This window comes from Balearica regulorum, chromosome 1, assembly GCF_011004875.1.
Source record: "Balearica regulorum gibbericeps isolate bBalReg1 chromosome 1, bBalReg1.pri, whole genome shotgun sequence".
NCBI lineage: Eukaryota > Metazoa > Chordata > Aves > Gruiformes > Gruidae > Balearica > Balearica regulorum.
The window spans coordinates 116,446,374-116,464,030 of record NC_046184.1 but is presented as its reverse complement, the minus strand read 5'-3'; the positions used below and the strand labels follow the sequence as shown (position 1 = coordinate 116,464,030).

Genomic DNA, 17,657 nt, shown 5'->3' with positions numbered 1-17,657 from the left:
AAAAAAAATAATAATCTTTGGTTCTCAATGAAATTGCTGATACCATTTCAATATTCCACATCAGTATAGTATGAGTAGAGGTTAAGACACCAGTGTGAAGGATATCACTTCCTCCTCTATGAAGTGCTGCCACATTTTTCTGTCTTCAATGTAAAGTCATCTAACAAGTTAATAAATTCACTGTTCTGATAACCTCCTATTTTAATCACTGAATTTGTCCTTTGTATCATAGAATACCAGGTTGGAAGGGACCTCAAGGATCATCTGGTCTAACGTTTTTTGGCAAAAGCATGGTCTAGACAAGATGGCCTAGCACTCCATCCAGCTGAATCTTAAAAGTGTCCAATGTTGGGTAATCCAACACTTCCCTGGGGAGGTTATTCCAATGGCTGATTGTCCTCACTGTGAAAAATGTTCCTCTTGTGTCCAATCGGAATCTCCCCAGGAGTAACTTGCACCCATTACCCGTCATCTTTTCAATACAAACCTTGTAAAAAGGGAGTCTCCATCTTCTTTGTAGCCACCCTTAAAGTACTGGAACATTGTGATGAGGACTCACCTAAGCCTTCTTTTCTCAAGGCTGAATAAACCCAGTTCTCTCAGCCTTCCCTCATATGGCAGGCTTCCCAGTCCTTTGGTCATCCTGGTGGCCCTCCTCTGGACCCTCTCCAGCCTGTCTACATCTTTCTTATGTAGTGGGGATAAATTGAACACAGTATTCCAAGTGTGGCCTGGCAAGCACTGAGTAGAGTGGGATAATGACTTCTTTATCTCTGCTGTTGATGCCCTGGTTGATGCAACCCAGCATCTTGTTGGCTTGCTTTGCCACTGCGGCACACTGTTTGCTCATATTGAGCTTGTTGTCGACGAGGATTCCCAGGTCCCTTTCCACAGCTGGGTTGATCCCAGTCTGTGCTGCACTCCTGGATTATGTTTTCCCAGGTGCAAGACCTTACACTTGTCTTTGTTGAGCTTCATAAGGTTCTTGTTAGCCCACTCTTCCAGCCTATCCAGGTCTTCCTGCAGGGTGGCTCTCCCTTCCAAAGTGTCCACTTCCCCACTCAGTTTGGTATCACCAGCAAACGTCATCAGGGTGCACTTGATCCCATCATCCTGATCATTTGTGAAGTATTCAGAGCCAACTACTCAGTAGTTTTGTTGCAACACTGAAGCTGCACCACATACACAGCTCAATTTTCTTTTGACTTGAGTGGCGTCTTACCTGGCAAGTTTAGTCAGATGGGTTTTAGATGACAAATTGAGTTTTTAATTATGTTTCTAGTAGTGCGATTAAGTCTTCCCATACTTACAAACCAAGTTTGCTCTAACTGCTGGAGTGAGAAAAGCAGATGAAAATGTATCCTGGAGGGTTGTGGGGTAAGTCTTATTTCTTTTTTCTTTCCACAAAAGGTGCAGAATTTTCTTCTTTGATTGTTATGGAAGCTAATATCACAAGTTGAAGACAAGTAAGGGAATAAGAAGAGACAGAGAAGCTAAAGAAACACAAGCCTAGGTGTGAGCTCCACGGTTTGGAGGTAGGAATAGAAAACTTTCCATTCTGCTCTTTTCCTTACTTCAAGACTCCTGATATGCTAGTAATTGTGGAATATGACCTCCAATCTGGGATTTATCTATACTTGCATTTTTTACTCTTTTAATTTCCTTTTTCTCTCACCAACTGCATTATACCACTTAGGCAGTTCTTATGCCAAACACCAAGAGTAAGCTCTATTCATTTTATTCAAATGTGGGGTTTTTTCCCCCCCTCTGAACTGTATATTACTCCACAATTGTACAAGTCTGCATGGAATTAGCCTTAAGATAATTAAGACTAATTAGCCACAAGAGATCTTCAAAAAGACCTCTACCATCCCCAAATATGTATGTCTGTATCTTTGCTCAATTAAGTTATGTGCACAATTCAGTGCATAATTACCAACAAAAAATTAAGATGATTCTCAGTATAAAGTGATCATGGTAATCCATTAAGCCAAAGGTTAAAATGTACATAATTATGATCTTAAGATTATTCTTTCTTCCTTTGCTTTCACTAGAGCTATAAAAAGGCAGCATATTTCCGTAATCATTATGGGGCAGTATGCAGGTTGTGAGCAATAATCATTTACCTTATCCATTTTGGTGTCTGTTGGAAATCAGTAAGACTGGGAGATTGCTTATTAGCAGGTATACCAATTACGATTATTTAGAAGCTTGATTATTTGGGCAGCATGAAGTTTTACCATTACCAATAATGTCTGAATGCTCAGCTAGAATGAAAAGCCAGACATGAAGTTTTCCATGGCTGAAGTTTTTCTTTTTTTAAATCTGCTTTTTTAAATTTCAATTTTTTCTGGGAAGAAGTATTTAATATTCTGAAATAGATTATTTTTAGTATTCCTACACTCACAGTACCTCAGCAGCCTTCTTGTTTCCAATGAAAGTTCCAATATAATTATTCTATTTAGTGTAGTTATTTCTTCATGATAGAAAGCTGTTTTCTTAGAAAGTTTGCTATTTCTGAAGTTGATCTTTAAGATTTGTAAATGCATAGGTTTTATGCAAATGATTTAAGAATATCTAAATTTAATTGCTTTCTATGTATACGATTTCTGTTTGAAGATATGCTTTTCACTGACACCCTGTTTTGGTTTTGCCTGAAATGTAAAAACTATGTTGGCTTATCAAATAATAACACAGACAATCCGTTTGCTTTAGGTCACAGTCCATGTAATGCTATAAACAATAATTTAAGAGCCCTCGTTCCCAGGCTTTTGTTTTCATCTCTTGACCAACATCTGTCTACATTAAGAGTATAAAAGCCCGGCAATTGCTAAAAATTAAATCAAACAGCTACTGATAAATGATGTCAGAATAGAATTAGTTGCTAGCCTATATCCATTCACTTCACATAAATATAAGTACATGTAGAAAAAACAAATTGGAAAAACACGTAGAAAAACAAAGTGTGTAGCAAAAAAACATTAGCTGTCTGTATAAAAGAGCTAGTTAGTTACACTGTTCAAGAACCTCTCTAGGTGTAGAAGTACACTACGTGTTTAAGTAACACTGCTAAGATCTGTATGTACCACTGACAGTTAGGAGTCACAGACAGATGTAGCAGCTCATCTCCACAGCACACTTCTCATCCAAGGATAAATCAAGAGATTCCCATAGTTTTAAGAGGGACCATCTGCATCGAAATGAAACTTGGTCTAGGTCTTGGGTATTCTTGCCATTTACTGATACATTATTTGAGATTGGATTATGCTCCTGGAAACACCAAGTTTTATTTCATTTGTTTGCAAAATGCTTTGCCCTCTAACATGTCTACAGAGAGGGCTTAAATTAGAGCAGTTTGTTACCTTTGAGTTTCTTTTTGCTTTTCCAGTTCTACTGTCTTCCTTTCTTGTTCCTTTTGTTTCAGCCTCTCAGCTTCCAAGTTCTTTTGCTTCTGTAGTTGCTGTTTGTTACGTATTTCTCTCAGCTCCTACAGAAAAAAGTAAAATATGTGTAAACATATACTATGTGAATCACAACTAATGGCTCCATATATTTCATTGTGAAGTAACAAAACTTGCAAATGGTTGGATACCTCTGTTCAAACCTGCAGTATTGCCAAATGCATTGGCAGACATTTAAGGTAGATTTCAAAGGTCTGTAAATCAATCAATCACTGTTTTCCTATTTTTATCCATATAACTTGAGATGTTAAAAGGTTAAGAAACAAGAAAGCCATTTTTTAATGGGACTAAAAAGTTGACAGAAGTTTGACAAAGCTTAATCTGAAAAGACACTTATGTTTTATTTTGTTTGCTGGTTTGTTGAATTATTACATTCCATACAAAAATTTGCCTTCTGAGCCGCTCATACTAGCAATTGTTTCAATTAATCAGATTTATTTTGAACATAATGGTGATTTAATAAAGAATCTTCAGGATAGTTTTATAACCAGGAGATTGAAATCTTTAAGCCATGTCTTTGGGATGAATTGTGGCACAGAGAGTATTCATACATATACAAGTCAGTTTTCCTCTAATTAACTGGAAGGACATTGCCTGGAACATTTAGAACATAAATAATAATAAAATCATCTCTTTCTCAAGATTTGTTTTCTGCATGAACACCTATTAACACAATTACAAATTTTATCCTGAATCTCTTTGCATAACCTAGAATTTTGCATCTGAACTCCTCAGTATTACAAGGAAAAAAAGGATAACTTTACCTATGACAACTGAAATTTTTCATTGAAAATAGTTCACTTTAAAAAAATGTATATGTTTTAATGAAAATACAGTGCAGACAAAAATATGCAGAAAAAGTTTGTAGCAGGAAATTGCTTCTAAATCTGTATTTTAATAATGTCTGCTTTTATTGAAATATGTTGACTTACATCAGGCAGGTTTGTTTAGTTTGTGTATCCTTAAAAGCTTTATCTTAATTCATTCAGGGATTGAAACAGGTAATCTTAAAAGTATTTGGATAGTTTTTCAGAAATTCACAATCTACAAATTAGCCAGATGAAGACTTCCTGTAACTATCCTCATGCACTGACAGAAATGTAGAAAATTGCGTAAGAGTAAAAAACCCCAACCAACCAACCAGATATCAAGTGATTCAAAGGGCCAAAATGAGAAAAGTTTCAGTAAATTAATTTCACAACATTAGTAACTTCTTAGCTATAGTTTCATAAAAGCTGAAGTTAGTACTTGTTTATTTACAGACTGTACTTGCACTGCGTCTAAAAATTTTGGTTGAAGTAATACATGCATTAGTGCTGAATGACTGCACACTGAGCAACATCAAATTTTAAGATGTCAAAATAACTACATTACGAAAAAGAGTAGCACATGACCATTGCAAGGTATTAAAAACACTTCTCATATATGGATGGAAGTTTAAAAAAAAGAAAAGTTAAAATAACCTCACGTCCTACCTCTCAGTCTCATTTCATTAATGATCCTCAGTTTTAAATTCAATGAAAACAGAATTCAGCATCATTAAGGAGATAATCAGTTCTTAGACAAGTTTTAATTAAAACTCTGCTAAGGTCATGAAACTCACTGGAATACAGAGATATTCTGGGCAATACCATTTTTTTATGAGCATCATTATTTTCCATAGTCACATTAAAGCTCAGCAGACAGTTAGGATCTAGAATGGGTATTATGGAACGTAAACTAAACTACTCTTGCAAAATCACTAGAATTATTCAGGCAGGATATTGCATTTGGGAAAATTTTTAACCTCTGAATGCCTGTGGTTATAAAGATTCATGCAGAGCCTGAATAGAGCAACAAGAAAATAAAGGGATCAGGCGATTGCAGTGAACACATGGTTGGTCAACTGCACCCGGAGCCTCTGACCAGACTATGAGTTTCTGAAGTGCTAGTTAGACTGAACAGTCATTTTCAATAACCATATGGTATTAATTCAGCTTCTTTAATGTTGTTACACTTGTACTATATTGAGGTACAAAGGATTTGACCCTTGTTTAACTTCTCTGGGGGAATCACAGTCCCCGGATTCTCTACACGATTACCTGAACCCCTATTTGTATCAAAAAATACGTACAAGTACAAAGGACAAATATACAACCATAAGAACATTAGGAGCAGCGTGATTTACAAGTATTCATCTGAAAGGACAGAGATTAGAAAATGGCACAGTTGAAAGCAGTTTTCCGCTTGGCCAGCAGCATTAGGAGTTTTTGTAGATTGCAGAAATCCATAAAACTAAAAACTAAAAGCTCTTGAAGCTCAAAATACAACTTATGTGAAGTTATCAAATATCTTGACAAGTATTCATGATTTTTAACAAGCTGTTTCTCTTTTCTGGATAAAGAGACTGCTATCCAAAGCACTAGTTTCTCACTCTTACGTTTAGTTCAGCTTTAGCACAGGCTTCCATTTAGAAATCTGTTTTTGTTCTACTTGCTCTAGCTTTCCTTCACATTGACATCCCCTCCTGTCACTTAACTTCGTATGCCAAGAAGCTCAAGATTCTGAGTCCTGGCTAATGAGAACTCCTCTTGCTATTGAGCAGAGATCTGGGATAGTCACAGACTTCTAAGAAGGCAACACTGAAGATAACATGTTGTTACATGCAAAATTTTAAGTTATTTAGACAACAGTGCTCTCCAGGTTTGTTTTTACTTCCCCTTTGCATCTTTATTCCAAACTCTGGTGTTTGAGCAGTTAAACAGAAATAATCACCAGGCAAAGAAAGAGGAACCAAAATTCTTGAAGAGTACGAAGGCTATCATAGTTAAACAAAAAACCCCAACAGATCTCAAAAGCTTTAAGTGAGACAACCCAGATGCAAGTATCTGAGCTTAGATAACTTTTTAAAAAGAAATTTGTAAACTAGAATATATGTAGAATCAGGAGGAATCTACCTCTAATTCAGAATAATTGTATTTTCATCCCTTCAGCACAACTTCCTGAATTTGCAAACACATAAAAACAAGTTACAACTTGTTACATCTGTGCACCAAACATTATTTACTTCCATTAGATGTCCAACTACAAGGCTAGCCCAAACTTTATTTATTATAGTTTAGACATGTTAAGTTTACCTCACCACTAAACGTATGATGTATGCCACTTTTACTCCCAAATACAAAACTGGGGAAGTTGTAGCTATGAGCCATGCCTCCATGTCTGCCTGGAGCAAGTAGTTTCTCATACTAAGTGTGTATAGTAGGATCATTAACTGCTGCACCATAGCGGTTAAGTGCTGCTGCCAACTCTGGGCCAAATAATTAAATTTTTTTTGTTTGTTTATTTTTTCATTTTATCTATATGCTCAGCCAAGCTAGGATCTCAAGGGACATTTTAATAATTATTTAAGTTTTCTATAGACATTTTAACACATTATTCCCTCTCAGTTGAGCCAATGTGCTAGTCCAGTATTTGGTGAAGAGATTTTTCTGTGACATACCTGTAACAGTTAGGAAAATCAACCTAGCTTATACTCCTAGCACTGGATGGAATATTTTTGGAGATAAAAAAATACAATATATATCCTTCTTTGCATTAACTAAGAGGAAATAAAGATTTGATCGGGATCTTATGCAACAGATACATGCTCTGTTGCTTTACCAAGTACCAGTGGGAGGATGGAGGAGAAAGAATCAGCATGTCCCACAGTGTTATAGGACACCAGTTGAACAAAATTATAGTAACACTTCAACAGTCAACAGAATGAAACATTTGCCAGCTGAATATTCAGCACAGTCCTACACTCATCTTTTACAGACAAAAGCAACTTAAAAGCTGTACATTTACAAATTGTATATTGTAACTCCAAAGACATAACAATGCTTTCCTTATTTCTGGTGTGCAGGACAAAGCATGTCTTACCTTAAAAGCAGAGAGAAATTGTTACCTTTCCACTTAATTCACAAACAGACTAACAACTATAATTTTGAGATGTTACAATAGCCACATTTAGGTACCCACATAATATTGAATATAAATTATGAGTTTCATACAGCTGAGTAATACTCACTATATACAGACAAGTCATATTGCTATGAAAACCTTAATGTTAGAAAGGTAGTTGTTTAAGCCCAAATTTTGCCTTTTGACAGAAAGGCAATAGAACTAAAGATACTTTAGGGATTACAATACAAGGTTTCCGTCGAATCTTTTCCCCTTGAGACAAACCAGAGCATTTAATCCCAGAGGAAAGAACCCTACAGTTCTGTGCTCACTGAAGCTTTCCCACAGCAATACTTTTCTACCCATTCCCCAGCTCTCAAAGCGCCTGCTTTGTCCTTGACAGAGACAGTTCCTCCTTTCACCCCGTATTACAGCTCTGGGGGATTTGACAAAGGGAACATACTGCCATCTCTCTCATACCTAGAATCACAAATTACAGAGCTGCATAGGAATACTTAACATAAACGTGTTTTCTTTTTAAAAATTCTGAACATCATGACCAAAATAGGCAATTAACTTAAAATCTTGAAGTTTCAGATAAGCAAAAGACAAAAATAACTAACTGGTACCTTGCCCAGGTTGCAATTCAAGGCACAATCCTCAACTAGGCAGTAAGGATTAGATAAAGAATCAACTCTTCTCTTTAGTTATGTTTTAGTGCTAGCACCTCTTATTAAATACTAACTTAGTTAAACACTGCACACTCATCTGTTTATGGTAAAGTGAAGCACATAACTGGAGGAGGTTCATCACTCAGATTGAGATAGTTGTGTACTGCCTGAGTATGGCATGGAGACCTTTAGAAAGGAGTCTAAGTAGTTGACGCAGCCCAGGAGAACTGCCAGGCACTGCAGCATTGCATCTTCCATTGCCACTGACTGGAAGAAAGAAATGCTCAAATGTAAACAGGCATTCATATGCAAGACTTGTCCAGTGCACACTGACTAGACAGGGACTGACAACAACTGGAACACAACACAAAATGTAAAACATTTTTAAGAACTTGATTCTACTTGTTCATGGCTTTTTCCAAGCACTGAGAAGAGCTTCTCAGCAAGACTAATGTATTTTAGAAACACTAATTTAGTTGTCTTCTCCTGTGCAATAACAGAGACAAGCTCTAAATATTTGACTCTTCTATGCTATACAAAATGATTATTTGGTTTTTGGAGAGCAGAACCATATTAAGAATTATTTTAATTGCTTTATTTGACAGTGTATAATGACTGACCTTTGTAAAATTTAAATTAAATTCACACTGAACGTAGAAATAATCTGTAAAGGTAAATTATAGTAGGACTATACATACACAAACAGGAAATCTAATATAAAGCCTTCTGATCTACAGAATTATGTTATGAAGTAGAGAAAATAAACAAGTGCCTAGTTACATTTCACTAGTAACTGTATCAATTTTAATTATTACATTTCTAGGCTAAGATTTTTAAAGAGCAATGAAAGTTAAGACTCCTTCAACCATAATTCAGGACACAAAAGTGGCCCAACTTTCAACCTTGTTACAAACACAGTCACTTACTCTATAGCCAAATACAGCACAATCCACAAGACTATTATCTTCTCTGATAAAATGCCTCAAATCTGATTTAAAAGGATATCTGACCAGCTGCAGGCTAAAGTACCTATTTCTCCACCAAACAAGTACTAACAGTTTCTTGAAACCATGTGGTTCTACCGAAAGATATTCAATAACGATACTTGAAACTACCTGTTTTGAAATATTAATAACATTTTATACTCCACAAAGTTTTAGAAAAGGAATCAAATTCTGTGAACATTCCCAACTCTTGAGATGTTAACTTGAAACAAAAGTAACTGAAGTACTTGAGCTCCAAAACACTAATCAGAAGAAAGCTAAATCAGTTGTTTTGGAGAGATGACAAAAGATCCAGTGGAAAAAAAGTGTTTCATTTATCTCCCTATTCACTTACATATGCTATTAAGTCAAGAAGCAAAGATGAGGTAATTTAACACTTGTTTTAATTATTTACTTACTGCACAACATAAAATGTACAATATGGAGGCAGATGCAGTGCAACCCACTGTATACTACTACAGTGTTAACAAGTTGACCTGTAACCTAAAATATATTGCAACATTAGGTCTCCTCAATGAAAAGGCATGCTAGATACTAGTTAAATCGTTCCTTTTATCTTGTACTATCGCAGTATATTTCTGTATTCATTATTAGTAGATCAAGTGTAGCCTATTTCAAGAGAATGAATCAGAAATGGAGTTTTGCAAAATTTAAGGATATATTCACATAGGAGATAATGCAACCAATATTCATAGTCAATAAGGAATAAATCTCAACAGTGATGACAAAAGGCTATCATTTAATATTGCTGTCAACTTCACTGCATTTCATCAGAACTTGTTTGGCATGTACCTCAGACTCAGCAGTAGATTACGTATGTACAATTTTGGTTCTGCTTTCTATTAAATTAAGCATTTTGACTAAATAAAGACATGTATTACTCCCTCTCCCTGTAGGAAATAAGTGCAAAATGCTGTAAGATGATACACACCTAAAGACTATTTAGATATGCTTTTTTTTTTCTCTAGGAGTTTGCAAACAGTACCACATCATTCTGCTTCTTGTCCAGAAGCTAGTTGTATTATAGAAGACAAGGCAAGCATCAGTGCCACTCCATCACTTGTCAGAGAACAAAAGCTGCACATGACAGTGTGTCAAGTATGGCGCTGCCGTCCTAACAGCCACTTCATCAAACCTGCATCTCTCAGTTAGTATACTGGAGCACAAAGTAAGAGCAGATCATCATAAAAGAAGTCTATCAGTTTGAAGCTACAAAATAATTTAGAAACAGCCTTGATTAAAAATGGAGTTTTAAATTTGCTTATTTATTTAATAAAAATATATTTTAAAAATAAACATTTCTGTATTTCCCATCCTTACATATTTCGCCTTAGTTTACAAGATAATAAGCCTTTGTCATATTTAGAGCTCAGATGTGGTAGAATTTTTGATACATTATTTGAAAAGGTTTTGCATTTAAATGTGAGCATTACACAGTTGACTGATAATTATATAAATTGCAAGGTATTGTAGCACCAAATGAGTCTGCTGTATTTATGCACCCAGTTACTAATAAGTAAACAAAATTTCTTCTGTTAATTGGGGAAGCTATTAATTTGGCAATTATTTATAAGCCATGTTCTACCTATTTCAAATGTAACAGTCATCTGTCCAGTGGCAGTTCCTAAAAGTTGTCACAGATTTTTGATTGTTTAGGTAAAAGTATCTGAGAATTATGCAAGTTCCTAGACTAATTTGTTTAGAGCTGTATTATTACCTAAGAGATAGGTGTGTTCTGCCTTGGTTTAAGAACAGAACTTCCACTTCACACAAACCCTAATAAAACTATGAGCCTCAGGAAAGCTTTCACTAGCTTTGTGCATAAAGTCTCATATGCAAGGCATTCTGAGAGCTCTCTCCACAAGAACAACAGCCATTAAATTACTGCTGCACACACACAGCGCCTTCTAAGAGGTTTCTCTGGCACTGGGAGTACTACAACCATGCTGAGTCCACAAAAAAGTATATATGCCTTTAGAGATATTTAGATTTAAGTAATAAAATCAACCAGGTCCCCCAAAATACATCTTGCACATCTAGCGAAACTACAAAAGGGAGAAGATTCAAACAACTGCCCCACTGTCTTGTTTTTGCCTCTTAAACCCATCTCTTCCAAGCAAGCAAAGAAAGCTGCAGCAAGGCAAAACCACCACCATACAGCATCAAAAAGTGGTCTTCCTATTAAGCACTACTACTACACATTATGAAATGAAGAATACGATATTCTCAAGCCAGAGGAAGCTTGCTGAAGTCTTCCCAAAGAACTGTCTATGTATCTACTTTTCAGCATTTAAAGTGATAACTCCAAATACTAAGATTTGAACACAGAAATTAATTTTCCCATTAAACTGCAAAATGGTTTACAATTAGTCAAGGCATTCTTGGATGTATGGCAGACATTCTGATTATTCAATGTCTTTGTTTAATGTGCATTTTCAATTTTTAATTATTATTATCTTATTATTTGTTAAGTCGAGCCCTCCAGTATTTAAAATATTGAAGTTTGTTTGTTTGCTTGCTTTGGGGTGGTTTGGGGTTTTTTTTGCTACTGTCACAGTACTAAGATTATTCATCCCCCTTTAAATTTATAGGTTGTTTAGGTAATTTATGATCTAACTGAATGCTGGCACTAATTTTAAAATTAATATCCTTTGGTCATATTTATCTGCAAAACACTTCAAAAGGACTCCATTTAAAAAGAAAAAAAATTATGATGTGTTAATATGCATCCAAAAAGCATATATTAAAAAAAGAAAAAGTGAGGTAAACCATTCTGTTTTCTTTTAAAATAAATTGTGAATATTTTTTTTGTGTCTTTTATGACTCTGCAGAGATTCTCCCCTTTCTACCTCACTGCCTAAGATCGTGAGAGTCATCTTTGAACTGGCATTGAAACAGGTAGTGGTATGATCCACAGCTTTTAATTTTTCCTATAATCATTAATAACTTTAATATTAAAACAAACAAGCTATTTGGTGCTTAACTTCAAACACGCTTTCCATTCTCAAACATATAATGTAATCATAGTTGATCTAATTTCAAAACAACTAGAGAAACATTAATGTACCTATCGTAGTGCTTTTCCTTCTAAATACTTGAAGCACAATTTATTATACCTTGCAGGAAACTGAGTATTTTTTTAGTCAGCTTTCAGGAGAAACCATCAGTTGAATTGGCAGATAAAGTACTTTAACATTTGAATATTTTATGACAAACTGAAAGCTATTAAAAGTTTGTAACTAAGGAGTGATATACAACCTCCCTCTGAAGAACACTTCCTCTAATGACTTTTGCAATTTCTGTAATTTTCTTGTGCAGAAATAAACAAAAAATCACACAAGTTTTAACAAAAGACTGATCAATAAAGCATGAAACCACAAACAACAAACAACTACATTCAGAAACAAGTATGAGCTTATGAACAGCAGATAGAAATTCTGCATGTCAGTAGAAAATCAAGTTTGTTTATTAAAGATTTCTATTTGAAGTACTGATTCCAGCAGATTTGCTGACTACAGTCTCACAGTTCTTTGATGCAAAAGGGCAGAAACTGGCAATTTCATTTTTGCAATCATGGATCTGGAATCAGAGCTCAAATTTATTCTTAAATAGATTTTGCAGATTAAGTTGATTCAAACACTGAGTTTGGATGCTAAGTAGTATTTTCTTTAAAAAAAAAAAAAAAAAAAAAATTGAGAATGTTCCCAAAACTGACATTCTAAATCAATAATTCTAGTTCAATATTTTTTCCATCATCAAGTTAGAAAAAAAAATTAACTGACTATTTAAAAGAAAGGGTTAAAAAGTCTACGATTACCTTCAGTTGATTATTGAAAATATCAATTTCCTGAAGTTTAGATCTGGTTTCTTTTTCGACTTCATCTAGCTGGTCTCGAAGCTGTTGACGTGCTAGTTCCTTGGCTTCTAAGGCTCTTTTGATAGTGAGAAGAGAATCTCCTGTTTTTAAACATATTGTCAAATAAGTTTTTTCTTATATGGAGAATTTTAGGTCATAGACAGCAACATTTTTCAACATGCATCTTGCAACACAAAAAAAGAAACTACAGAAACACTGTGCAATGCAGCATCACGTCCTAGACAAACTTAGACATGTACAAAAATATACTTACTGTGCAAACTGTTCTGTTGAACTTGCTTTAGCTGGTCATTAAGCAATTGCTTTTCTGGAATCAACCTTCCAAGCATCTGCTGAGATTCCTGAATGGAGGACAATGAGGAGAGAGAAAACAAGAAGAGAAACAGACAAAAAGGTAATAGCCATAAGACCTCTCATGTTCATGTCTTCTGAAATGACTCTACTTTCTCTCTCACTAAATTATGTACTATTGTCATTATCCAAACACCATCTGTGTGGTATTACCACTCAGACATAGTTTTCTGCCGATACAAAAAAAGTGAGCATATCACATTTAAGCATATTACTTGAGAATTGACTCTCACTGAATACATAACTTGGCTTGGAATTACTTGAAATTCAGGGCAAAAAGACAAGGATAGATTTCAGGAAAAGTTAAAACAAGCACTTACTAACCATTTAATTCTCATTTTATTAACTTAACTTTGATCAGGAATAGAAAGACAAATGTGTAGTTTATTTAAAGAAGAGAAAATAAAGGCCTTCACTTTAAAGGAATATACTATGGCCGAAAACTACGCAACAGAAGCTCTGTTAGATGAGAATACTTGAGTCCTAGATCTCTCAATTTAGCACTTGAAAGAGGATTATGGTCTCTTTCAATTTCAACACACAGTCATATGGTTGTACACTGTTATATTACAGGAGATCTTGTAGATGAGAAATTCCTCCTTCAGTGGATCATATATATATATCTATCTATCTCATATATAATCCTTGCTCTTTCTGGAGGATGAAGTGCTGCTTCATACACCTTTCATAAGCCTTGACCTCTAACTTCAGGTTGTCAAAACATATTATAGAAGCATGATGTGAAACAGCTTATTTTATAAAAGCCGCCCGAGTGTCAACACCCCATCGTTCAGACAAACTAAGTAATTTATTTCAGCAGTTGTCTTGAATTGCAGGCTTCTGAGGAATCAGCCATCTGACAATTTCAATTTGTCATGAAGAATACAATCCTAAGAATAAATGTCACCTAATCGTTTAATACCAGAGTGAGTCCCATGAAAAGTTTTTAGTTTTTGTTACAAGAACACAAAGTTGACTGTACTGACACAAGTTCATAGTTGCCCCACTTTACTCATGGCAGTCTTTGATTGGGCCTCTACAGTGTACAGCTCAGATCTTATAATTATGCAATGACTGCAGACTACTGTAATCTCTTTATGTTCCAAAAAACATACTTAGATAGTACAGCAGAGTCAAGCACTATATAAATTCACAAAGTATCAAAATTAAGATAAACTATGCCTTTGACTATTAGGAGTTACATGTGTCCCTCACTGTTCAGCTGCATTGCCTATAGCAATATATAGCAAAATATCCCTTCAGGGATATCATGAAAGCCAGATACTCCTATCAGGGGCTATTAATCCCTACCTAGAACCAAATGAGAAACAGCAATATATAATGCAGCATTTTCCAAATCATCTGCCTGAGGGGGACTGCCTCCTTCCCAACAACCACCACTACCATGCCCTTCAACTACATGCAAATCACTGTTTTTCCTGTTCACACTTTCCCTTCCACCACACCCTCCCACCCAAATACCTGCATGCCCCATGCCATAGTTTGGGATGAAAAATTTAAACAGTATTATTAAATTAGTATAGCACACAGGCATTGCAGAAATTAAGTTTTCGAGTAGTATAATCCAAGAAAGGTGGCATCAAGTAGACTAAATATATTGATGGATAAACCTCAAGAGAAAGAGGAAAAGAAATCATCTTTCAAGACACAGATAACAAACCTGTATCATTCCAATTCAAGAACCATTTAGATAAGCCAAACAGCATAATGGATGTCAAAACGAAACATGACTTATAGAAAATTTATCATTCTTCAAGCACAAAAAGTAACATAGGACAGTATTCCAGGGTGGAATGTAATCCTAACCTTAGTTGTTTATTTTTAAAGGTCAGAATACTTCTAAACTCCAGACTACTCAATCTTAATACACAGAATAGTTTGGAGAGCATTTAAGGACAGAGAATGCCAAGGGATCATGAAGGTCAAGTTCTGTTTCCTGAAATCACAGACAACTATGTAATAAGCATCTATTCCAAAAGCATCCACAACATGCTTTTCCACATCCTTTAGCTGTACTGAAGAAACAGATGAAAGAAATTAATGGCATCATTAAGACTGAAGTTTCACACCACAAGAAATTGCCAAGAATTGAATAATGTCCCATACAGCAGTAGAAGGCAAATAAAGTAATCAAAAGACAGTTCCTGTCAATCTGATGAGGGAAATTTCTCTTCTGATCCCATGCCCTGAGCAAGAGGACGTACAAGGGACTGAGATACCACTATACATCTTAAGTCTCTGTCACATATCCTGCTTTCAGTCCTTCAGAGGAAAGCCAAATTACTTGGGAGCCAGTGTGCTCATCAAAGGAAGCAAATAATCCCTGCAGATAACTAGCAGAAGCTCAGCAGACAATATAAACATGATTCAAACACAGACAGTTAAGGTGTTTGGCAGCCAGGATCCTTCTGAACATCCCTGGAAATACCATTCTATCAGATAGCTCAGATTCATGTAAGTAGCAGAAATTTTCATCACCCAGGATTAATTGTTATACAATTTCTTCCACAAGTTTAATCAAACTCCATCTTGAAACTAATTAATAGGTTAAAGAATAATTACTCCTTTGAAGTAACTCATCTTTCCATAGCAAGTGTCAAATGTATTAAACTAAAATATTTCCAAGTGAAGATACATCATTCTACAAAGATAACTGACAATACTGACTTTTTAATCTATTGGAGAGTTTAGAGGATCAAAACCTCCTTTTAAAAAAGTCACTTACTGGTTCAGTCTTTCCTCTACTAATTAGATGGGAAAATTTACAGAACAGTTGAGAAACTAAGCTTTTTTTTTTTCAGGAAAAAGCTATCCACCATTTTAGGCTCTCCCCAGATAAAATCTGGCCATTTCTACTAAGTAGTGACACTTCTTTCTGGAATCATAATTGTCATAAACCCCTCAAGCGACACTAACTGAAAAAATAATGGTTGAGATCAATGATCAGCTGAGAGAAGAGCAAAGCCACAGCTATCGCTGTCAACCTAAAAAAAAAAACCAAAAAACAAAAAAATAAACCCCACCTCAAACCCAAAAATCCAACAAAACAACTGCCAAGAAAGGCAAGTGTGATTTTCATTACAGAAGTGCTCATACAGTCATTGTGAACAAAGCAACTTACAAAGTGAATAGGCATTAACTAAGCTGCTGGATACATGCCATCTAGTACCAATTACAATGGCTAGAGATGGGTAAAAATCACTACAAATATAGCAGTGATTCCAAAAGAAGAGTAAAATGTAGACAACTGTGCAAAACTCATTGTACTTCGTCAAAAGTTTCAATAAAATTTCAGAGTGGTGTCAAAATGCTGAAGACACACACATACAAAAAAAGCAATCTCCTTTTTGGACAGTGTAATGAGGTAATAAGTAGCACAAACTAAATGTCAGAAAGGTGAAGAATCCCCCTGCCTTCCTTAACTTTTCATTTCATGGTGATGTAGTTGAAACCTAAGCATAAAACCTGCAGGTAAGTAAAAAGCAATCTATGATCAGCCAAGGATATGATTAAAAATTAAAAAAAAAAAAAGTTAAGGAGTCTACAGAGAACACTGCCCCTTGTTTATCTAGTACTTTTTAATAAGTACTACGTCTACTTGCAGATAGATTATCTTTCTCATTGCTTGTTTCCCAATAGTGTTGCTTTCACATTTTTTTCTTCCTTCCACACCTTTCATTTATTATACCCAGTGTGGAAGCTCATTCCAAGTTCTTGATAATAATATTTTCTCATGTTTTTTTACAATCTTTGTTATAAGGACCCTAACCCAACTGTAGCACATCGGTCTTTACTATAACATAAAGGACTTAAAGCTTTTTACTCTAACATAATTTTTTTCCTTCCTAATTTGTTGTATTATGACAAAAGCAAAGAGATGCTTTATCTTTTCTGACTACAGAGACTAACTGAATAAAAATTACCAAGTTCACAGAAAGGACATATGAAAGTAGGATATGAATTCCATTAGATTTCTTGAAATAGCCTTTATCTATCAATGGCTATGTAGCTGCTTAGCTTCTTCTGAAGCAAGTTATAGTACCTTAGACCACTTCTACGGAAAGTTTTTGGAACAGAAGAGTTAGAGGGAAATTCAGGTGGTTGTTGCTTTTACATGGAGATTGGCTGTGCACATGAGATCAAAAGTCTTTAACTTATTCAGGTAAATGAGGGCTTCTTCACACATTTTATCAAGCATAGTCAGTTTTTTGTCTCTTTGAGCTAGTACTGCTAAGTGTAACTTAATTTCCCACCTTGATTCAATGCTTTCTGACCATTTTCAGTTGCCAATACAGGAGCATTTCATTAAAGAGAGAAGTGTGGTTTCAAGCCTAACAATGGCAGTTGT

The 17,657-nt window shown here is 35.2% G+C and overlaps 1 protein-coding gene across 8 annotated transcripts in view; it reads right to left on the bottom strand.

Moving 5' to 3' along the window:
• ITSN1 (intersectin 1) overlaps window positions 1–17,657 on the bottom strand; it is a 145,605-nt gene that overhangs the window by 64,760 nt on the left and 63,188 nt on the right. For all 8 annotated transcript variants that reach the window (XM_075771243.1, XM_075771268.1, XM_075771300.1 and 5 more), the window contains 3 exons: window positions 13,191–13,278; window positions 12,878–13,017; window positions 3,363–3,487 (listed from right to left, as the gene is read on the bottom strand). In XM_075771243.1, coding sequence (XP_075627358.1) covers window positions 3,363–3,487; window positions 12,878–13,017; window positions 13,191–13,278 — 353 coding nt within the window. The remainder of the gene's footprint in view (window positions 1–3,362; window positions 3,488–12,877; window positions 13,018–13,190; window positions 13,279–17,657) is intronic.